At 54.0% G+C, this 15,851-nt stretch overlaps 1 protein-coding gene across 2 annotated transcripts in view; it reads left to right on the top strand.

Annotated features, from left to right (window-relative positions):
• Nucleotides 1-15,851, top strand: part of LOC138749041 (sprouty-related, EVH1 domain-containing protein 2-like) — a 28,104-nt gene that overhangs the window by 7,203 nt on the left and 5,050 nt on the right. Inside the window, exons 2-5 of one of the 2 annotated variants that reach the window (XM_069910073.1) lie at nt 3,086-3,257; nt 3,997-4,165; nt 7,983-8,044; nt 9,983-10,144. In XM_069910073.1, coding sequence (XP_069766174.1) covers nt 3,086-3,257; nt 3,997-4,165; nt 7,983-8,044; nt 9,983-10,144 — 565 coding nt within the window. Of the gene's footprint in view, nt 1-204; nt 3,258-3,996; nt 4,166-7,982; nt 8,045-9,982; nt 10,145-15,851 lie in introns of those variants that run through there. The other variant, XM_069910072.1, reaches the window with a different exon arrangement.

Below are 15,851 nucleotides of genomic sequence, written 5' to 3'. Positions count from 1 at the left end.
TTGTAGGCACCTGGGGCCTGTTTCCCAGAAGTGCTGAATGTTGTGGGCACCTGTGTCCTGTTTCCCAGAAGGGCTGAATGTTGTGGGCACCTGTGTCCTGTTTCCCAGAAGGGCTGAAGGTTGTGGGCACCTGTGGCCTGTTTCCCAGAAGGGCTGAATGTTGTGGGCACCTGTGTCCTGTTTCCCAGAAGGGCTGAAGGCTGTGGGCACCTGTGGCCAGTTTCCCTGGACTGTTGAAGGCTGTGGGCACCTGTGGCCTATTTCCCAGAAGGGTTGAAGGCTGTGGGCACCTGTGGCCTGTTTCCCAGAAGGGTTGAAGGCTGTGGGCACCTGTGGCCTATTTCCCAGAAGGGTTGAAGGCTGTGGGCACCTGTGGCCTGTTTCCCAGATGGGCTGAAGGCTGTGGGCACCTGTGGCCAGTTTCCCTGGACTGTTGAAGGCTGTGGGCACCTGTGGCCTATTTCACAGAAGGGTTGAAGGCTGTGGGCACCTGTGGCCTGTTTCCCAGAAGGGTTGAAGGCTGTGGGCACCTGTGGCCTGTTTCCCTGGACCGTTGAAGGCTGTGGACACCTGTGGCTTGTTTCCCAGAAGGGCTGAAGGCTGTGGGCACCTGTGGCCTGTTTCCCTGGACTGTTGAAGGCTGTAGGCACCTGTTGCCTGTTTCCCTGGAGCGTTGAAAGCTGTGGGCACCTGTGGCGTATTTCCCTGGACCGTTGAAGGCTTTGGGCACATGTGACTTTTTCCCTGGAGGGTTGAAAGCTGTGGGCACCTGTGGCCTGTGATGGCTTCGCAGGACGCCTAACACACAGGACGCCTAACACACAGGACACCTCATCCATCTGTACCTGGAAAAAGAAAGATTTATTCATTGCTGAACCCCTTTAAAATTCAGAAAAATTAGGATTCAGGACTGTGAAGGAGGGAAGAATCAGATTGCTTGAGCAGTAGGTTTATGTAGGTCAGCACTACACGGTGGGCCGAAGGGCCAGTCCTGGCTTCAATGCTCTGCTGAACCTCTGACGGTTGCCATAACATCTGCATGGTGCCCAGTAATTAATGATTCAGTGGTTCTGTTGCCAGACTATAAACTGCTCCTGCTGGTACCCGGTTACTATTCACTGCACATAGCAACCAATTGGACACACTCCCTCTCTGTTCAATCAACATTTCCAATGGTTTCTTTTTTCTATTTGATAAAAATGAATGCACATGCAGAATCTACGATCCTGACTCCTTCCATTGATCCGGGATTAAAGGCCAACTGCTTCAGTTTCACACCCTGTTACCACACCGACATGTCTGTCCGGGTCCTCTTGCACTGCCACCCCGAGACCACCCACAACGCCTTGTATCCCCTCCAACCAGAGCCTGTTTTCATTAATCCCCCCTCCCCTGAGTCTCCTCGTTCCCCCATCCATCTTTCCTTTCCTCCAGTTCCCCTCTCCCTACCCCTCCCCCATCACCTCACCTTCTTTCTCTCCAAACCCTCCCACCCATGTTCACCCATGACCTCTTGCCGGTGCTTCTCCCCTGCCATATTTAAAAATTTTTTACATTTTAAATTTAGACATACAGCACGGAAACAAGCCATTTTACACCCCATTAACCTACACCCCTGGTACAGTGGGAGGAAACTGAGGCCCCCCCCCCCCCGGGGACACCCATACAGTCACGTGGAGAACGTACAAACTCCTTACAGACAGCGCTGGATTTTAACCCCTGTCACGGGCGCTACGCCAACTGGTCTTCCTCCCTTCTCCCACCACCCCCCACCCGCCTGCTTTCTGCTTGTACCTTGGTGAAGGGCCCAGACACGACACGTCAGTAGCCATTCACTTCCCATGGACGCTACGTGACCTGCTGAGTTTCTCCAGCTCTTTTGTGCACTGAATGAGAGACAGTGGACGGTGTTTATTCAGACTTTCAGAGGGCCTTTGACCTGGCACCATGCACGAGGCTGCTAAACAAGATGGGAGCCCATGGTATTATGGGAAAGGTGGTGCTGTGGATAGAAGATTGGCTGACTGGCAGAAGGCAGAGAGTGGGACAACAGAGGGGCTTTTCGGGCTGGTTGTCAATAACCAGTGGTGTTCTGTAGGGGTCGATATTCGGATCATTACTCTTCACGTTGCATGTAAATGATGTGGATAATGGGATTTGTGTTCACATTTGCAGATGATGCAATGATAGGTGGAGAGTGGGCAGTGTTGAGGAAGCAGTCAGTCTGCAGAGGGAATTGGACAGGTTGGGAGAATGGGCAAAGAGGTGACAGGTGGAGCACAGTTTAGGGAAGTGCAAGGTCATGCCCTTTGGTAGAAGGAATGAAGAAGCAGACTCTTTTCTAAATGGGGTGAGAATTCAGAAAGTGGAGGTCCAAAGGGTCTTTGGAGTCTTTGAGCAGGATACCCTGAAGGTCACTCGAGGTAGAGTCGGTGGTGAAGAAAGTTGATGCAATGTTGACATCCTATCCAGAGGGATGTAATATTGAGACGCCGTAGAGACTGTGTGCAGTTTTGGGCGCTGTACTTGAGAAAAGATGTGCTGGTATGGGAGAGGGTTTAGAGAAGATTTACTAGCAATGAAAGGGTTAGCATGGTGAGGAACGATTGTCGGCTCTTGGTCTGGACTCGTTGGGGTACAGAGGACGAGGGGGGACCTCACTGAGACATTTCAAATGCTGAAAGGCCTGGACAAAGTAGATGTGGAAAGGATGCTTCCCATGGTCGGGGGGGTCTAGGACAAGGGGGCACAACTTCAGGAGTCAATTTAAAACTGAGATGAAGAGAAATTTCTTCAGCCAGAGGGTCATGAGTCTGTGGAATTTGTTGGCCTAGGCAGTTGTGGAAGTGAGGTCGCTGGGTGTATTTAAGGCAGAGATCGACAGGTATTTGATTAGTCAGGGTATCGAGGGTATTGAAGGATGGGGATTGGGGCTGAGTGGGAGGATGGATCAGCTCATGATTGGGACAGACTCAATGAGTCTAATTCTGCTCCTGGATCTTGTGATCTCCCTCTGTTCCCTCTCTCTGTCCTCTCTTCTCCTCCCCTTCCCCTCCCCGACTCACGACGCTGTGTTTCTGTGCAGTGATGGGGGGCGGGTGCGAGCAGTGGTGATGACGAGGGATGACTCCAGTGGAGGCTGGGTGCCTCTGGGAGGGGCTGGCCTGAGCCACATTACCGTGTGCCGGTCAGTGCGGCCGGATTCCAGCCAGCAGGACACCTTCCTGATCCACGGGGAACGGCTCCATGATCAAGCGGTGAGTCTTTTCGTCCGATCAGCATCCCCCTACATGGCCCACCACCCCCCTGTCCCCACATCATCCCACAAGCCCCTCACTGTACCCATCTTGTCCAGCCCCACACTTCACCCTCTGACTCCTCCAAGATCCCCCCCCCCACACCTCAGGAAGGGCCTCGGCTGGTCAAGAACAGGGAGGCTCCCATTCCAACACAGTTCATCCTGGGAAACATGGGGGGATGAGCCATGTGGACAGAACATGGCCTGTCTGGCACCGTCAAACCCTGACCCTTGATCTCCCAGCTGAAACCATCCACCCAACGACGTGATTGGTCCACTGGTTGAATCTATGCCTCTTCCTGTGAGAGGGGGCCTCTCTGCGATGGAAATGGTGGGTGGTGTTTTGGGAGGTTTCTTGGGGTAGTGACGAGAGTCGACAGCCGGGATTCCAGATGCCCTGGGGCCTGGATTACTTCATGGGCCCAGTCAGGTTGTCTCCCGTGTCCACACACAATACTCCCGTGTGGGCCAACCAGAGTTTTATGGAGCTGCAACATCTCCTCGCAGCTCTTGAACTCAAAGGGAACGGAAAGGTTGTCTGGAAATTAACAGCGTTGCATCTTCTCCAAAGGGGCGTGTATCGTGGTGAGGAAGAGTTTGAATCTCCACCCATTTCTAGGGCATGGCTTCAGCTGGACTGAAGCTCGACAGGATTAACCGGTCGAGTCTCCGCTCTGTGTGACCTCCTTCCTCTACAGGTGATCTTGGAATGCCGACTCGAGAGCAACCTTGTGTACAACAAAGTGAACCCCATCTTCCACCACTGGAAAGTGGACAACGACAAGTTTGGCCTGACCTTCCAGAGTCCCGCCGATGCAGTCAACTTCGAGAGGAGCATCCATAGGGCCATCGAGGAAATGGCCAGAGGTAGGCATGAAGATCAGCAGGGACACAATGGGCAGAAACGCCTGCGTCTCTGGGAATTGGTGAGGAGGAGACGCTGGCTTCTTGCAATTGAGTTTCCACATGTTAAGACCAGGGTCGGGGAAAATCAGCAACTGGAGGACATGGATTTCAGGTGGGGGGGGGGAAGAGGTTTAATCGGAGTCTGAGGGGTAATGAGAAGGTGGTTGAGGCAGGACTGTTGGACGGATACATGGGTGGGACAGGTTTAGTGAGATACGGGCCAAATGCAGACACAACCGTGCTGGAGAAATTCAGCAGGTCACACATAGGAATTAAAGGGTAGCCCACATTTCTGCCTGGGTAGTGGGACTGGAGTAGCTGGGACATACTGGTCGACGTGGGCAGTTCTGGCCTTGTTCTATGACTCCATAGCTCAGCTGTCTGGCCAGTATGGATCCCATCCTGCTCCTAACTGCTGCAAGGCCAACAATGAGCACGTTGGACTCCGTTCAAGGTCCACTGGACCTGTGGGAACTAACCTGCCATCCAAGTGAGTTTCCAGCCAAAAGGCCCAGTGATGCAACCTGGAACAAGATTCAATTTATGGTCACTTAATAAGATCAGCGTCATATTACACAAAATGACTTTTGCCTGTCATAAGGGAAAACAGATTTGCCACTGGGTAGAAATTTCCTGAAGCTCCTCTTACAAAGAAAGAGAAGCAAAAGAGATCTCCCCCCCCCCACCCCCCAGCACCGAGTCACTGAGTGTCCATGGATTTGCCTCCGCAGCCCACTCAGCATCCCCTCGGTTATCGTTAATGTGTGATCTAAACCTGAGCTGCCATCTGCCTGGAACCTGCACTGTTTAAATGGGAAGCTGTAGGTAGATTTGGGGCCCTGAGGCACTAGAGGTGCACGTGCTCAATCCTTTTGCTTGTGTGCAACTAACGCCACTCCTTCGCCAAACACAATCAACTCCAGTGAAATGTGGGCGGGAGGATTAGCATAGCGGTTAGAACAAAGCTATCACAGCGCCAGCAACCCCGGTTTGAGTCTGTCGCTGGCTGTACGTGTGTGGGTTTCCTCCACGTGCTCCAGATTCTTCCCACCGGAGTTGGTCGGTTAATTGGTCGCATAGGTTTAGTTGGGCGCATGGGCTCGTGGGCAGGAAGGGCCTGTTACTGTGTCCGATCTCTAATATTAAAACGAAGGGTAAACTGATTAGACTGATATCCTCCCTCCTTTTCTGTGTGACCAACATCCAAATATTTCCAAAACAAACAGGAATGTTGATCCGGAGCAAACAGTGTTTGTACAAAATGGGATGTTTTCCTGTACAATCTCCCTGCTTCCCCCCACACCTCTCGATTGGACTCTAGACTGTAACTCACTCCATGACATCCATTATTCTACATACAAACCCCCTTGATTATAACCCCAGGGATCTGTTATTCTACATCTTAACCCCCTCGATTATACCCCCTTGATTAGATTTCAGTTTGCAATTTCTGGTATTTGTTATATAATGTAAACCTTTTGAGTAGATTCCAGCCAACAATCACTCCCAGATTAACCCTCCAATGTCCTTTGTTATCTTCTGGTCTGTATCTCACTTCCAGATATCTGTAGTAAAATCAGAAAATTCTGGATCGTTTCAGTATCCCTATTGGAGAGGGGCAGGGGCAGGCAGTTGGGGAGAGAAGGTAACAGATACGCAGAGTTCATATTTCAGATCAGTGACCCCAGTTTCTGCCAGAACAAATCCTTGATTAAATTGGAACTTTAAATCTTTCTGGGATATTGGCCTTTTTAATGATGAAGATCAGAACCACCTGCGTTACATTCTTATGAGTGGCAGGAAGAACTCTGTGGGGAGAAATGGTCAGTCAATGTTTCAGGTCCAGACTAACATAGAAAGTAGAAAGGGGCAATATTCTGTATCACTTAAGGCAGAGATTGACAGGTTCTTCATTAGCCAGGACCTCAAATGTTATGGGGAGAAGGCCAGACAATGGAGCCAAGTGGGGAAATAGACCAGCTCATGATTTAATGGAGGGGCAGACTTGATGGGCTGAATGGCCTATTTTGCTCCTATGTCTGAAGGGGGAAAAGGAACCAGGCACAGAAAGGGTATTGGGCCAAAGGTAGGAGAGGGGGAGAGACCATTGGAGAGGTAAAGAAAGGCAAGAACTTCGCGTACCTTCAGTCAAGTTCAAGTTCATGAACCTGTGCAACCAGATAAAGCAGCGTTTATCTGGGCCACAGCATGAAGACTCACCTCATAATAATTACACATTTACACAGAAATATATTTTAAAATAAATACATACAAATATTTGGGGTGGCACGGTCAGCACGTTGGTGCACCACCAACCAGGGTTTGAATTCTCCGTTGTCTGTAAAGAACTTGTACATTCTCCTCGTGTCTGCATAGGCTTTCCCTGGGGCTCTGGTTTCCTCCCACCCTTCAAAACGTTCCGGGGGATGTAGGTTAATTGGCTGTAATTGGGAGGCACGGGCCTGTTACCTTACTGTATGTCAATTTTTTTTTAATGTAAGACTATTTGGAATAATATAGCCAGTCACAGGACACTGTTCATCAATCTCACAACCTGCGGGAAGAAGTTATTTCCCCAGTCTGGCCATCCTGATGTTGATGCTCCTGTACCTCCTTCCTGATGGCAGTGGGTCAGAGAGCCAGATGGAAAGGGTCAGATGGAAAGGGTCCTCGATAATTCTATTTAAGCAATGCTCCCGGTGAATGTCATCAACAGAGTAAAGGGAGATCCCAGTGATCTCAGCCGTTTTGATGAACCTCTGTACGACCCAGTCCGCTGCTTTGTAACTCCCATCCCACACAGAGATGCAGCTGGACAGGACCCTCCCAGTGGTGCTTCTGTAACATGTCCCTCCCCTTGGTGCTCCTGTAACATGACCAATGGCCTTCTGTCCTCTCCCCAGCTCCTTCCCCCTTTTATATATCATATGTACTCATGTAAGAGTCGACCACTTCTCCCCCCACACATTTTTGGTGCTGGCTGTCCACCCACACGAGCTCCCAACGGCCCGGCCTCGATCCCTTGCCCCAGCCGCCTGCCCACCCAAACTCGCGACATCTTGAATGAAACATGTACTCACCACGGTCAAAAGTACGACCCATGTAAAAGTCGCCCAAAATAAAGGATGGAATTCTTGTCAGAGCGTAAATTCCCTCATGAGTCAACACTTCTACTTTGGCAACAAATCAAAGATTATAAAAAGTAACTCAAAAAGCGTCCCCACAGTGTTTGAAAATTTACATTCCAATCGAAAACTGAACATCGAACCTTCTCTAAGTTGAAACATATGTCACGTAGCCATTAAGCATGAAGGGAACCTTGGATAAAGAGTCCCGTTTCCTTTTGAATTTTAATATATATCTGTATTTACTCTGGATGCGGAATTTCAATATTAATAAAAGTATTGAAAAAGAAAAGTGAACCCCCCCCCAAATTTGTCCCAAAAAATTGGTCCCCAAAACTTGACTCTGATGCAGTGTAATATCACTTGTTTTCGATAATGGTTCCCCCCCGAAACGCTGACCGACCATTTCTCTCCACGGATGCTGTCTGACCGAGCCTCTCCGCTGCTTGGTCACGGATCCAGTATCTGCACCTTTTGTGTTTCTCATTTTGATTCCAGCTCCCTCAGGATCCTGCTGTCTGTCCCTCCCACTGGAGCACGTGGACCGGTTCCGTGTCCGTTACTTCCCCCCAGCCCCAGGCGCTCGGTGTCAGTAGCGGGGTAACTGACTTGCTCTGACCTTACCCCGCTCACCTTCTCCGTCCTCCCCACAGGATCTCTGACCTCCTCGACCACATGCCAGGGCACGGCAGATGCTGCGGAAGGCGGAAGTGCGGTAAGTATCAGTAGCTCTGCAGTTTAGCTCGGTCAGCATGCGGGCATCGCTGGCAAACCCAACCTTGCGTGGCCCAACAAGAGGCATTGGCCTTGCTGACCCTCTAGCCTGCTCAGGGCACTGTGGAGGTGTGAGCCTGGAGGTTCCCCCCACCCCGCCCTAGGCCAGAGCAGGTAAGAGCAGGAGGTTTCTCTGCCCATGGTGACACACTGATGGTGTGAAATGTATTTGTTACAGAACAGAGAGAAGCAGTAAAACTGGCTATCTCTAACATTAAAAATATTAAGGTCACTATGTCAAAGTGGAGGCATTAAGGTCAGTGAAGGATAAGGGGGGTGACACAGTTAGTGTAGCGGTCAGTGTAATGGGGAGTGGGGAATGGAGAGAGGGATAATGGGTGGGAATAGAGAGGAGGTAATGGGGGTGGGGAATAGAGAGGAGGTAATGGGGGTGGGGAATAGAGAGGAGGTAATGGGGGTGGGGAATAGAGAGGAGGTAATGGGGGTGGGGAATAGAGAGGAGGTAATGGGGGTGGGGAATAGAGAGGAGGTAATGGGGGTGGGGAATAGAGGGGATAACAGGGTGGGGTAATGGGGATGGGTAAGAGGGGGGAAACAGAATAAAAGGAGAGAGGAGACAGGGTTGGAAAGGGGGGACGGGGTGTGGGAGACAGAATGACGAGGGTTACAGAAATGGTGTGGCAACTGGGGATGAAAGACAGAGGGTAAAGAGAAGGGGAAACCAGTTGGGAACCTGGGTGAGTGAGTGGGATAACTGAGGGAGGCAATGGACAATGGGGTGCCTGGAGTCAGGTGGATCGCAAGGTGCAGAGGGGAAAGGAGTGAGGGAGACGAGGGAGGGGGAGACGAGGGAGGGGGAGACGAGGGAGGGGGAGACGAGGGAGGGGGAGACGAGGGAGGGGGAGACGAGGGAGGGGGAGACGAGGGAGGGGGAGACGAGGGAGGGGGAGACGAGGGAGGGGGAGACGAGGGAGGGGGAGACGAGGGAGGGGGAGACGAGGGAGGGGGAGACGAGGGAGGGGGAGACGAGGGAGGGGGAGACGAGGGAGGGGGAGACGAGGGAGGGGGAGACGAGGGAGGGGGAGACGAGGGAGGGGGAGACGAGGGAGGGGGAGACGAGGGAGGGGGAGACGAGGGAGGGGGAGACGAGGGAGGGGGAGACGAGGGAGGGGGAGACGAGGGAGGGGGAGACGAGGGAGGGGGAGACGAGGGAGGGGGAGACGAGGGAGGGGGAGACGAGGGAGGGGGAGACGAGGGAGGGGGAGACGAGGGAGGGGGAGACGAGGGAGGGGGAGACGAGGGAGGGGGAGACGAGGGAGGGGGAGACGAGGGAGGGGGAGACGAGGGAGGGGGAGACGAGGGAGGGGGAGACGAGGGAGGGGGAGACGAGGGAGGGGGAGACGAGGGAGGGGGAGACGAGGGAGGGGGAGACGAGGGAGGGGGAGACGAGGGAGGGGGAGACGAGGGAGGGGGAGACGAGGGAGGGGGAGACGTGGGTGAGGGAGGGGGTGAAGTGGGTGAGGGAGGGGGTGAAGTGGGTGAGGGAGGGGGTGAAGTGGGTGAGGGAGGGGGTGAAGTGGGTGAGGGAGGGGGTGAAGTGGGTGAGGGAGGGGGTGAAGTGGGTGAGGGAGGGGGTGAAGTGGGTGAGGGAGGGGGTGAAGTGGGTGAGGGAGGGGGTGAAGTGGGTGAGGGAGGGGGTGAAGTGGGTGAGGGAGGGGGTGAAGTGGGTGAGGGAGGGGGTGAAGTGGGTGAGGGAGAGGACGGTGGGGGGTGAGGGCAATCATAGGGAGGAATGAGATGGTGGGGGGGGAGGGAGGAGTGAGATGGTGGGGGGGAGGGAGAGTGCGTTGAGGAAGGAGGGGCCAGGGTTCCATATGTTAATGCCCTGCCTCTCTCACCATTCTCGTTGCCTGAGCAGATCCACACGGATAGCAGATTGCCCTCCAACAGCAGGAGGGAGGTGCTCCTTACGCACATCACTGTAGTCACCAGGGAATCGTCTTCAAGGTTTGGCATTAGCACTCCCCTCTCCGATGAAATCGGCCTCCCACAGACTGAGGCATCCACGTCCCACACCCAGGTAACCGGCCATTCTGCATGGCACACCTCTGTGCAACCAAGGATGCCCATTCCCCCTCACCAGCCCCGGGGGAGGGGGGGAAAGCAAGGGGTCTGGATCTCCATCTCCATGAGAGGTGACAGCTTCCACTATCCAGCCCTACCTCTCCGCACTCCCCGTCCCCTCCACCCACCCCCCACCCCCATCTCCTGTACTTCAAAACATCGACTTCTCTGGTTTCTGTTAAACCCCCCCCTCCCCACCATAGCTCCTTCTCCCTCTGCCCATCTCTCTCTCTCTCTCTCCCTCCCCTTTTCCCTCCATCTCCTTCCCCCAGCTCTTGCTCTTCCCCCTGTTCTGCTCTTCCCCCAGTCAACTACCCACTCCCCCAATCAGTTCTCTCCTTCTCTCTCCCCCTGTGCCCCATCCGTATCCTTCTGTCTGTTGGCCTCCTCCACCGCCCTTTCTCCCCAGCCTTTAATTGAGGCGCCTGCCTATGTTTTACTTACACCTTGAAGAAGGGCTCGAGCTCAGTAATATCTCTTTCCCATGGAGGTGTGAGATTGGCTGAGTTCCTCCAGCGTCTCTGTGTGTTCACTCCAAGCTCGGACCATCTCTGGGCTCAGCTTATCCCTGGAGAACGAATCTATTGGCCTCTTCTCTCTCTCTCTCCACCTCCATTCTTTACTCAACAGGTTGAGCCCACTCCCTCACACCGTCAGGGACCCCAGTCAAATCCTGGACTCAGGTGCTGTCTGTGTTGAGTTTGCACTTTCTCACTGTGAGCGTGTGTGTTCCCACCACCCCCCTCACCCCCGAATTCTCCGTTGTCCCTCCCACGTTCCAAAGTCCTGCGAGTGGGAGGGTCACTTGTCCACGGTGAATTGCCCCCAGTGCTTGGGTGGGGTACAGAGTCTGGGGGAGTTGTCAGGTATGTGGGGAGAATAATGTGGAACGAGTGTAGTCAGCACAGACTCTGTGGGCCGTAGGGCCTGATTTCATGTAACTGCAATTCCTCAGCAAATCAGATGCAATAAACAATCCTTCACCGGTACTGGCTCGGTCACTGGCCTCACTGCGTCCTCACCCCCCCTGCTCTCCGCCCTCTCACCCCCCCGCTCTCCGCCCTCTCACCCCCCCGCTCTCCGCCCTCTCACCCCCCGCTCTCCGCCCTCTCACCCCCCGCTCTCCGCCCTCTCACCCCCCGCTCTCCGCCCTCTCACCCCCCGCTCTCCGCCCTCTCACCCCCCGCTCTCCGCCCTCTCACCCCCCGCTCTCCGCCCTCTCACCCCCCGCTCTCCGCCCTCTCACCCCCCGCTCTCCGCCCTCTCACCCCCCGCTCTCCGCCCTCTCACCCCCCGCTCTCCGCCCTCTCACCCCCCCGCTCTCCGCCCTCTGACCCCCCGCTCTCCGCCCTCTGACCCCCCGCTCTCCGCCCTCTGACCCCCCGCTCTCCGCCCTCTGACCCCCCGCTCTCCGCCCTCTGACCCCCCGCTCTCCGCCCTCTGACCCCCCGCTCTCCGCCCTCTGACCCCCCGCTCTCCGCCCTCTGACCCCCCGCTCTCCGCCCTCTGACCCCCCGCTCTCCGCCCTCTGACCCCCCGCTCTCCGCCCTCTGACCCCCCGCTCTCCGCCCTCTGACCCCCCGCTCTCCGCCCTCTGACCCCCCGCTCTCCGCCCTCTGACCCCCCGCTCTCCGCCCTCTCACCCCCCGCTCTCCGCCCTCTCACCCCCCGCTCTCCGCCCTCTCACCCCCCGCTCTCCGCCCTCTGACCCCCCGCTCTCCGCCCTCTGACCCCCCGCTCTCCGCCCTCTGACCCCCCGCTCTCCGCCCTCTGACCCCCCGCTCTCCGCCCTCTGACCCCCCGCTCTCCGCCCTCTGACCCCCCGCTCTGCGCCCTCTGACCCCCTGCTCTGCGCCCTCTGACCCCCCGCTCTGCGCCCTCTGACCCCCCGCTCTGCGCCCTCTGACCCCCCGCTCTGCGCCCTCTGACCCCCCGCTCTGCGCCCTCTGACCCCCCGCTCTGCGCCCTCTGACCCCCCGCTCTGCGCCCTCTCACCCCCCGCTCTGCGCCCTCTCACCCCCCGCTCTGCGCCCTCTCACCCCCCGCTCTGCGCCCTCTCACCCCCCGCTCTGCGCCCTCTCACCCCCCGCTCTGCGCCCTCTCACCCCCCGCTCTGCGCCCTCTCACCCCCCGCTCTGCGCCCTCTCACCCCCCGCTCTGCGCCCTCTCACCCCCCGCTCTGCGCCCTCTCACCCCCCGCTCTGCGCCCTCTCACCCCCCGCTCTGCGCCCTCTCACCCCCCGCTCTGCGCCCTCTCACCCCCCGCTCTGCGCCCTCTCACCCCCCGCTCTCCGCCCTCTCACCCCCCGCTCTCCGCCCTCTCACCCCCCGCTCTCCGCCCTCTCACCCCCCCGCTCTCCGCCCTCTCACCCTCCACCGATGCCCTCACCTCCTCCACCCTCGCCCCCTCCATCGATGTGGACACCATCACTAACTCCGTCACCATAGATAAAAAATGTCCACTGTTCTTCTAGTTCTGGCCTCCACCACCACCCCTGGCAACATTCCAGGCCCCACCACTCCTGTGAATAAGGAGTTGGCTGTTCACCCTGTCCAAGCCCCTCATAATCTTCTAAGCCCACCCATATGTTTTAATATGTCCTGTTCTACCCTCACTTACTAGCTTCCATTTGTTGCCATGGCAGGGAGAAGGGCTCAGGCCCAAAACATCGATGATTTATCTTTACCTCCTGTGGATGCTGCGAGACCCGCCGAGTTCCTCTGGCATTTCTGTCTGATTGTTAGGTTTTCCGGTTTCATTTCAGTAGTTGTCGTCTTTGCAAAGGCTTCTTTTTTTCCCCTTCCCTTTTTCCAATCACACCCGAGAATCGAACCGGCGTCCTTCACACAGCTGTCTCCATTTGGCCCTTCTCTCCTGTTCCAGCAGTGCACCTTGGGCTTCTGGGAAGAGGTTCAGTTGGCCTCAGGCTGCAATTGGACGACCCACCTGCTAATGGCGCTGCTGGGTGATGACCCACCACTGCCACCTGCAGCTGTACATTAGTACTGCAGCCACTGTGTTTAATTTCCTGGTGTTTGCAGTGAAAGATCCTGTTAAAACATTATCCAGGGGATCAATATGTATATCAGTGATTTGGATTATGGAATGAATGAGTTTGTGGAGATGTAGGTCATGTAGAGGGAACAGGGAGGCTGCAGAAGGACTTGGACAGATCATGAGACCGACCGGGCAGAGATGTGGCAAATGAAACCTTATGTTGGAAAGTGGACGGTCATGCACTTTGGTAGAAAACATAAACAGGCAGGTTTTTTTTTTAAACGAGAGAAAATTAAAAATCCCCTGATGACGAGAGTCCTCGTGCAGGGTTGCCTGAAGGGAAACGTGCAGGTTGAGTTGGTGGTGAAGACGGCAAATGTAATATTGGTGTTCGTTTCAAGAGGAATAAAATCTAGGAGCAGGGATGTGGAGTTGAGAGTTTATCAGGTACTGGTGAGACCTCACTTGGAGAATTCTGAGCAGTTTTGGGCTCCTCATTTAAGAAAGGATGTGCTGACGTTGGAGAGGGTTCAGAGGAGGTTCACAAGGATAGTTCCGGGAATGAAAGGGTTATCGTATGAGGAGCGTTTGACAGCTCTAGGCCTGGAGTCATTGGAATTTAGGAGAATGAGGGGGATCTCAATGAAACCTTTTGAATGTTGAAAGGTGTGGACAGAGTAGATATAGAAAGATTGTTTCCCACGGTGGGAGAGTCAAGGATAAGAGGGCACAACTTCAGGATTGACATCCACTTAGAACAGAGACGTGGAGGAATTTCTTCAGCCAGAGGGTGGTGAATTCGTTGCCACAGGTGGTTGTGGAGGCCAGGTCATTAGGTGTATTTAAAGGCAGAGATTGATAGGTTCTTGAGCCAGGGCATCAAAGGTCATAGGGCTGGGTGGGGAAATGGACCAAGTTATGATTCAATGGTGGGGTAGACTCGATGAGCTGAATTGCCTATTTCTGCTCACAACATCTAATGGCCCTAACATGTCAATTTGGGAGAGCTTTCTCTACCAGGTTCAACTCATTTACTCCTCATCTACACATTTGCATTGAATGCCAAGGGCCCTGGGGCTTCTGGGAGGTACCAGGGGTTTGATCCCATGTCCAGTCTCATGCCCAATCACATCCATCTGAAGTAATCTTTCCTCCCAAATATCCTTGTGTCGGTCGGGTTCACCTGCTGGTCTGAATACATTAGAGTGTCAGTCCGTAAGGGTTGGAACACAGGTACATTGGCCTTTAACACAAGTCCCTGAAAGTGGCGTCACAGGTAGATAGGGATGTAAAGAGAGCTTTTATATGTCAAAGTATTACGTACAGGAGTTGGGATGTGATGGTAAAGTTGTAGAAGACATTGGTGAGGCCAAATTTGGAGTATTGTATGCAGTTTTAGTCACCAAACTACAGGAAAGATATCAATAAGATAGAAAGAGTGCAGAGAAAATTTACTAGGATGTTGCCCGGACTTCAGGGAAAGATTAAATAGGTTAGGACTTTGAAGAATAAGGGGAGATTTGATAGAGGTGTTTAAAATTATGAGGGGGATAGACAGAATAAATGTAGATTGGCTTTTCCATTGAGGGTAGGTGAGATACAAACCCGAGGACATAGGTTAAGGGTGAAAAGGGAAACGTTTACAGGGACATGAGGGAGAACTTCTTCACACAGAGAGTGGTGGGAGTGTGGAACAAGCTGCCAGATGAAGTGGTGAATGTGGGCTCAATTTTAACATTTAACAGGAATTTGTGTCTCAAGGAGATTGGGAAGAAAGCATGGGGACTCAGCCATGGTCGTATTACATGGGAGTGCAGTCCCAAAGGGCTGAATGGCCTTCTCCTGCTTTCAATTATTCCGAGAATCTGCTTCCTCCACTCTCTCCATTACTCACTCACGTTATTCCAGGAAGGATGTGGAAGCTGTGGAGAGGGTGCAGAGGAGATTCACCAGGATGTTGCCTGGATTGGAAAATCTTATGAGGCAAGGTTATATGGTTATATGGTTAAAAAGATTAGCAGAGCTGGGACTTTTCTCTTAGGGGCGAAAAGAGGAGACGATAGAGGTCTACAAGATTATGAGAGGCATAGACAGGGTGGACTGGCCAGTACCTGTTTCCCAAGGTGGTAATAGCAAACACCAGAGGACGTGTACAAAGTGAGGGGAGAAAAGTTTAGGGGAGACATCAGGGGTAAGTTTTTACGCAGAGAGTGGTGGGTATTTTGCCAGGGATGGTGGTAGAGGCTGGAACATTAGAGCATTTAAGAGACTCTTTGACAGGAATACAGTTGTAAGAAAAGTAGAGGGTCGTGGGTGTGAGGGAGGGAAGGGTTAGATTGTTGTGGAGTAGATTTACATAGGTCAGTACAACATATAACCATATAACCGTTTACAGCGCGAAAACAGGCCATGTCGGCCAAAGGACCTGTACTGTGCTGGATGAATCTTGTCAGGAAAAACAAGAACTTGCAATGTTCTGCACAGGAGAGGGGTTGTTAAGGGTCCATTGCTTGTAGAATTGGGGGAGGCGAATACATTTGGGTCATCCCAGTGAGTCTGAGAAGGTGGGGACGTGGGGCAGGTTAGGCACGAATTCGATGGGCTGAATTACCTGCTCTCTAGGACTCCCACGGCCGGAGGGGGGGTTTAAGCAGCCAAGGTATGC

This window comes from Narcine bancroftii, chromosome 13, assembly GCF_036971445.1.
Source record: "Narcine bancroftii isolate sNarBan1 chromosome 13, sNarBan1.hap1, whole genome shotgun sequence".
Taxonomy (NCBI): domain Eukaryota; kingdom Metazoa; phylum Chordata; class Chondrichthyes; order Torpediniformes; family Narcinidae; genus Narcine; species Narcine bancroftii.
This window is presented reverse-complemented; position numbering and strand designations above follow the sequence as displayed.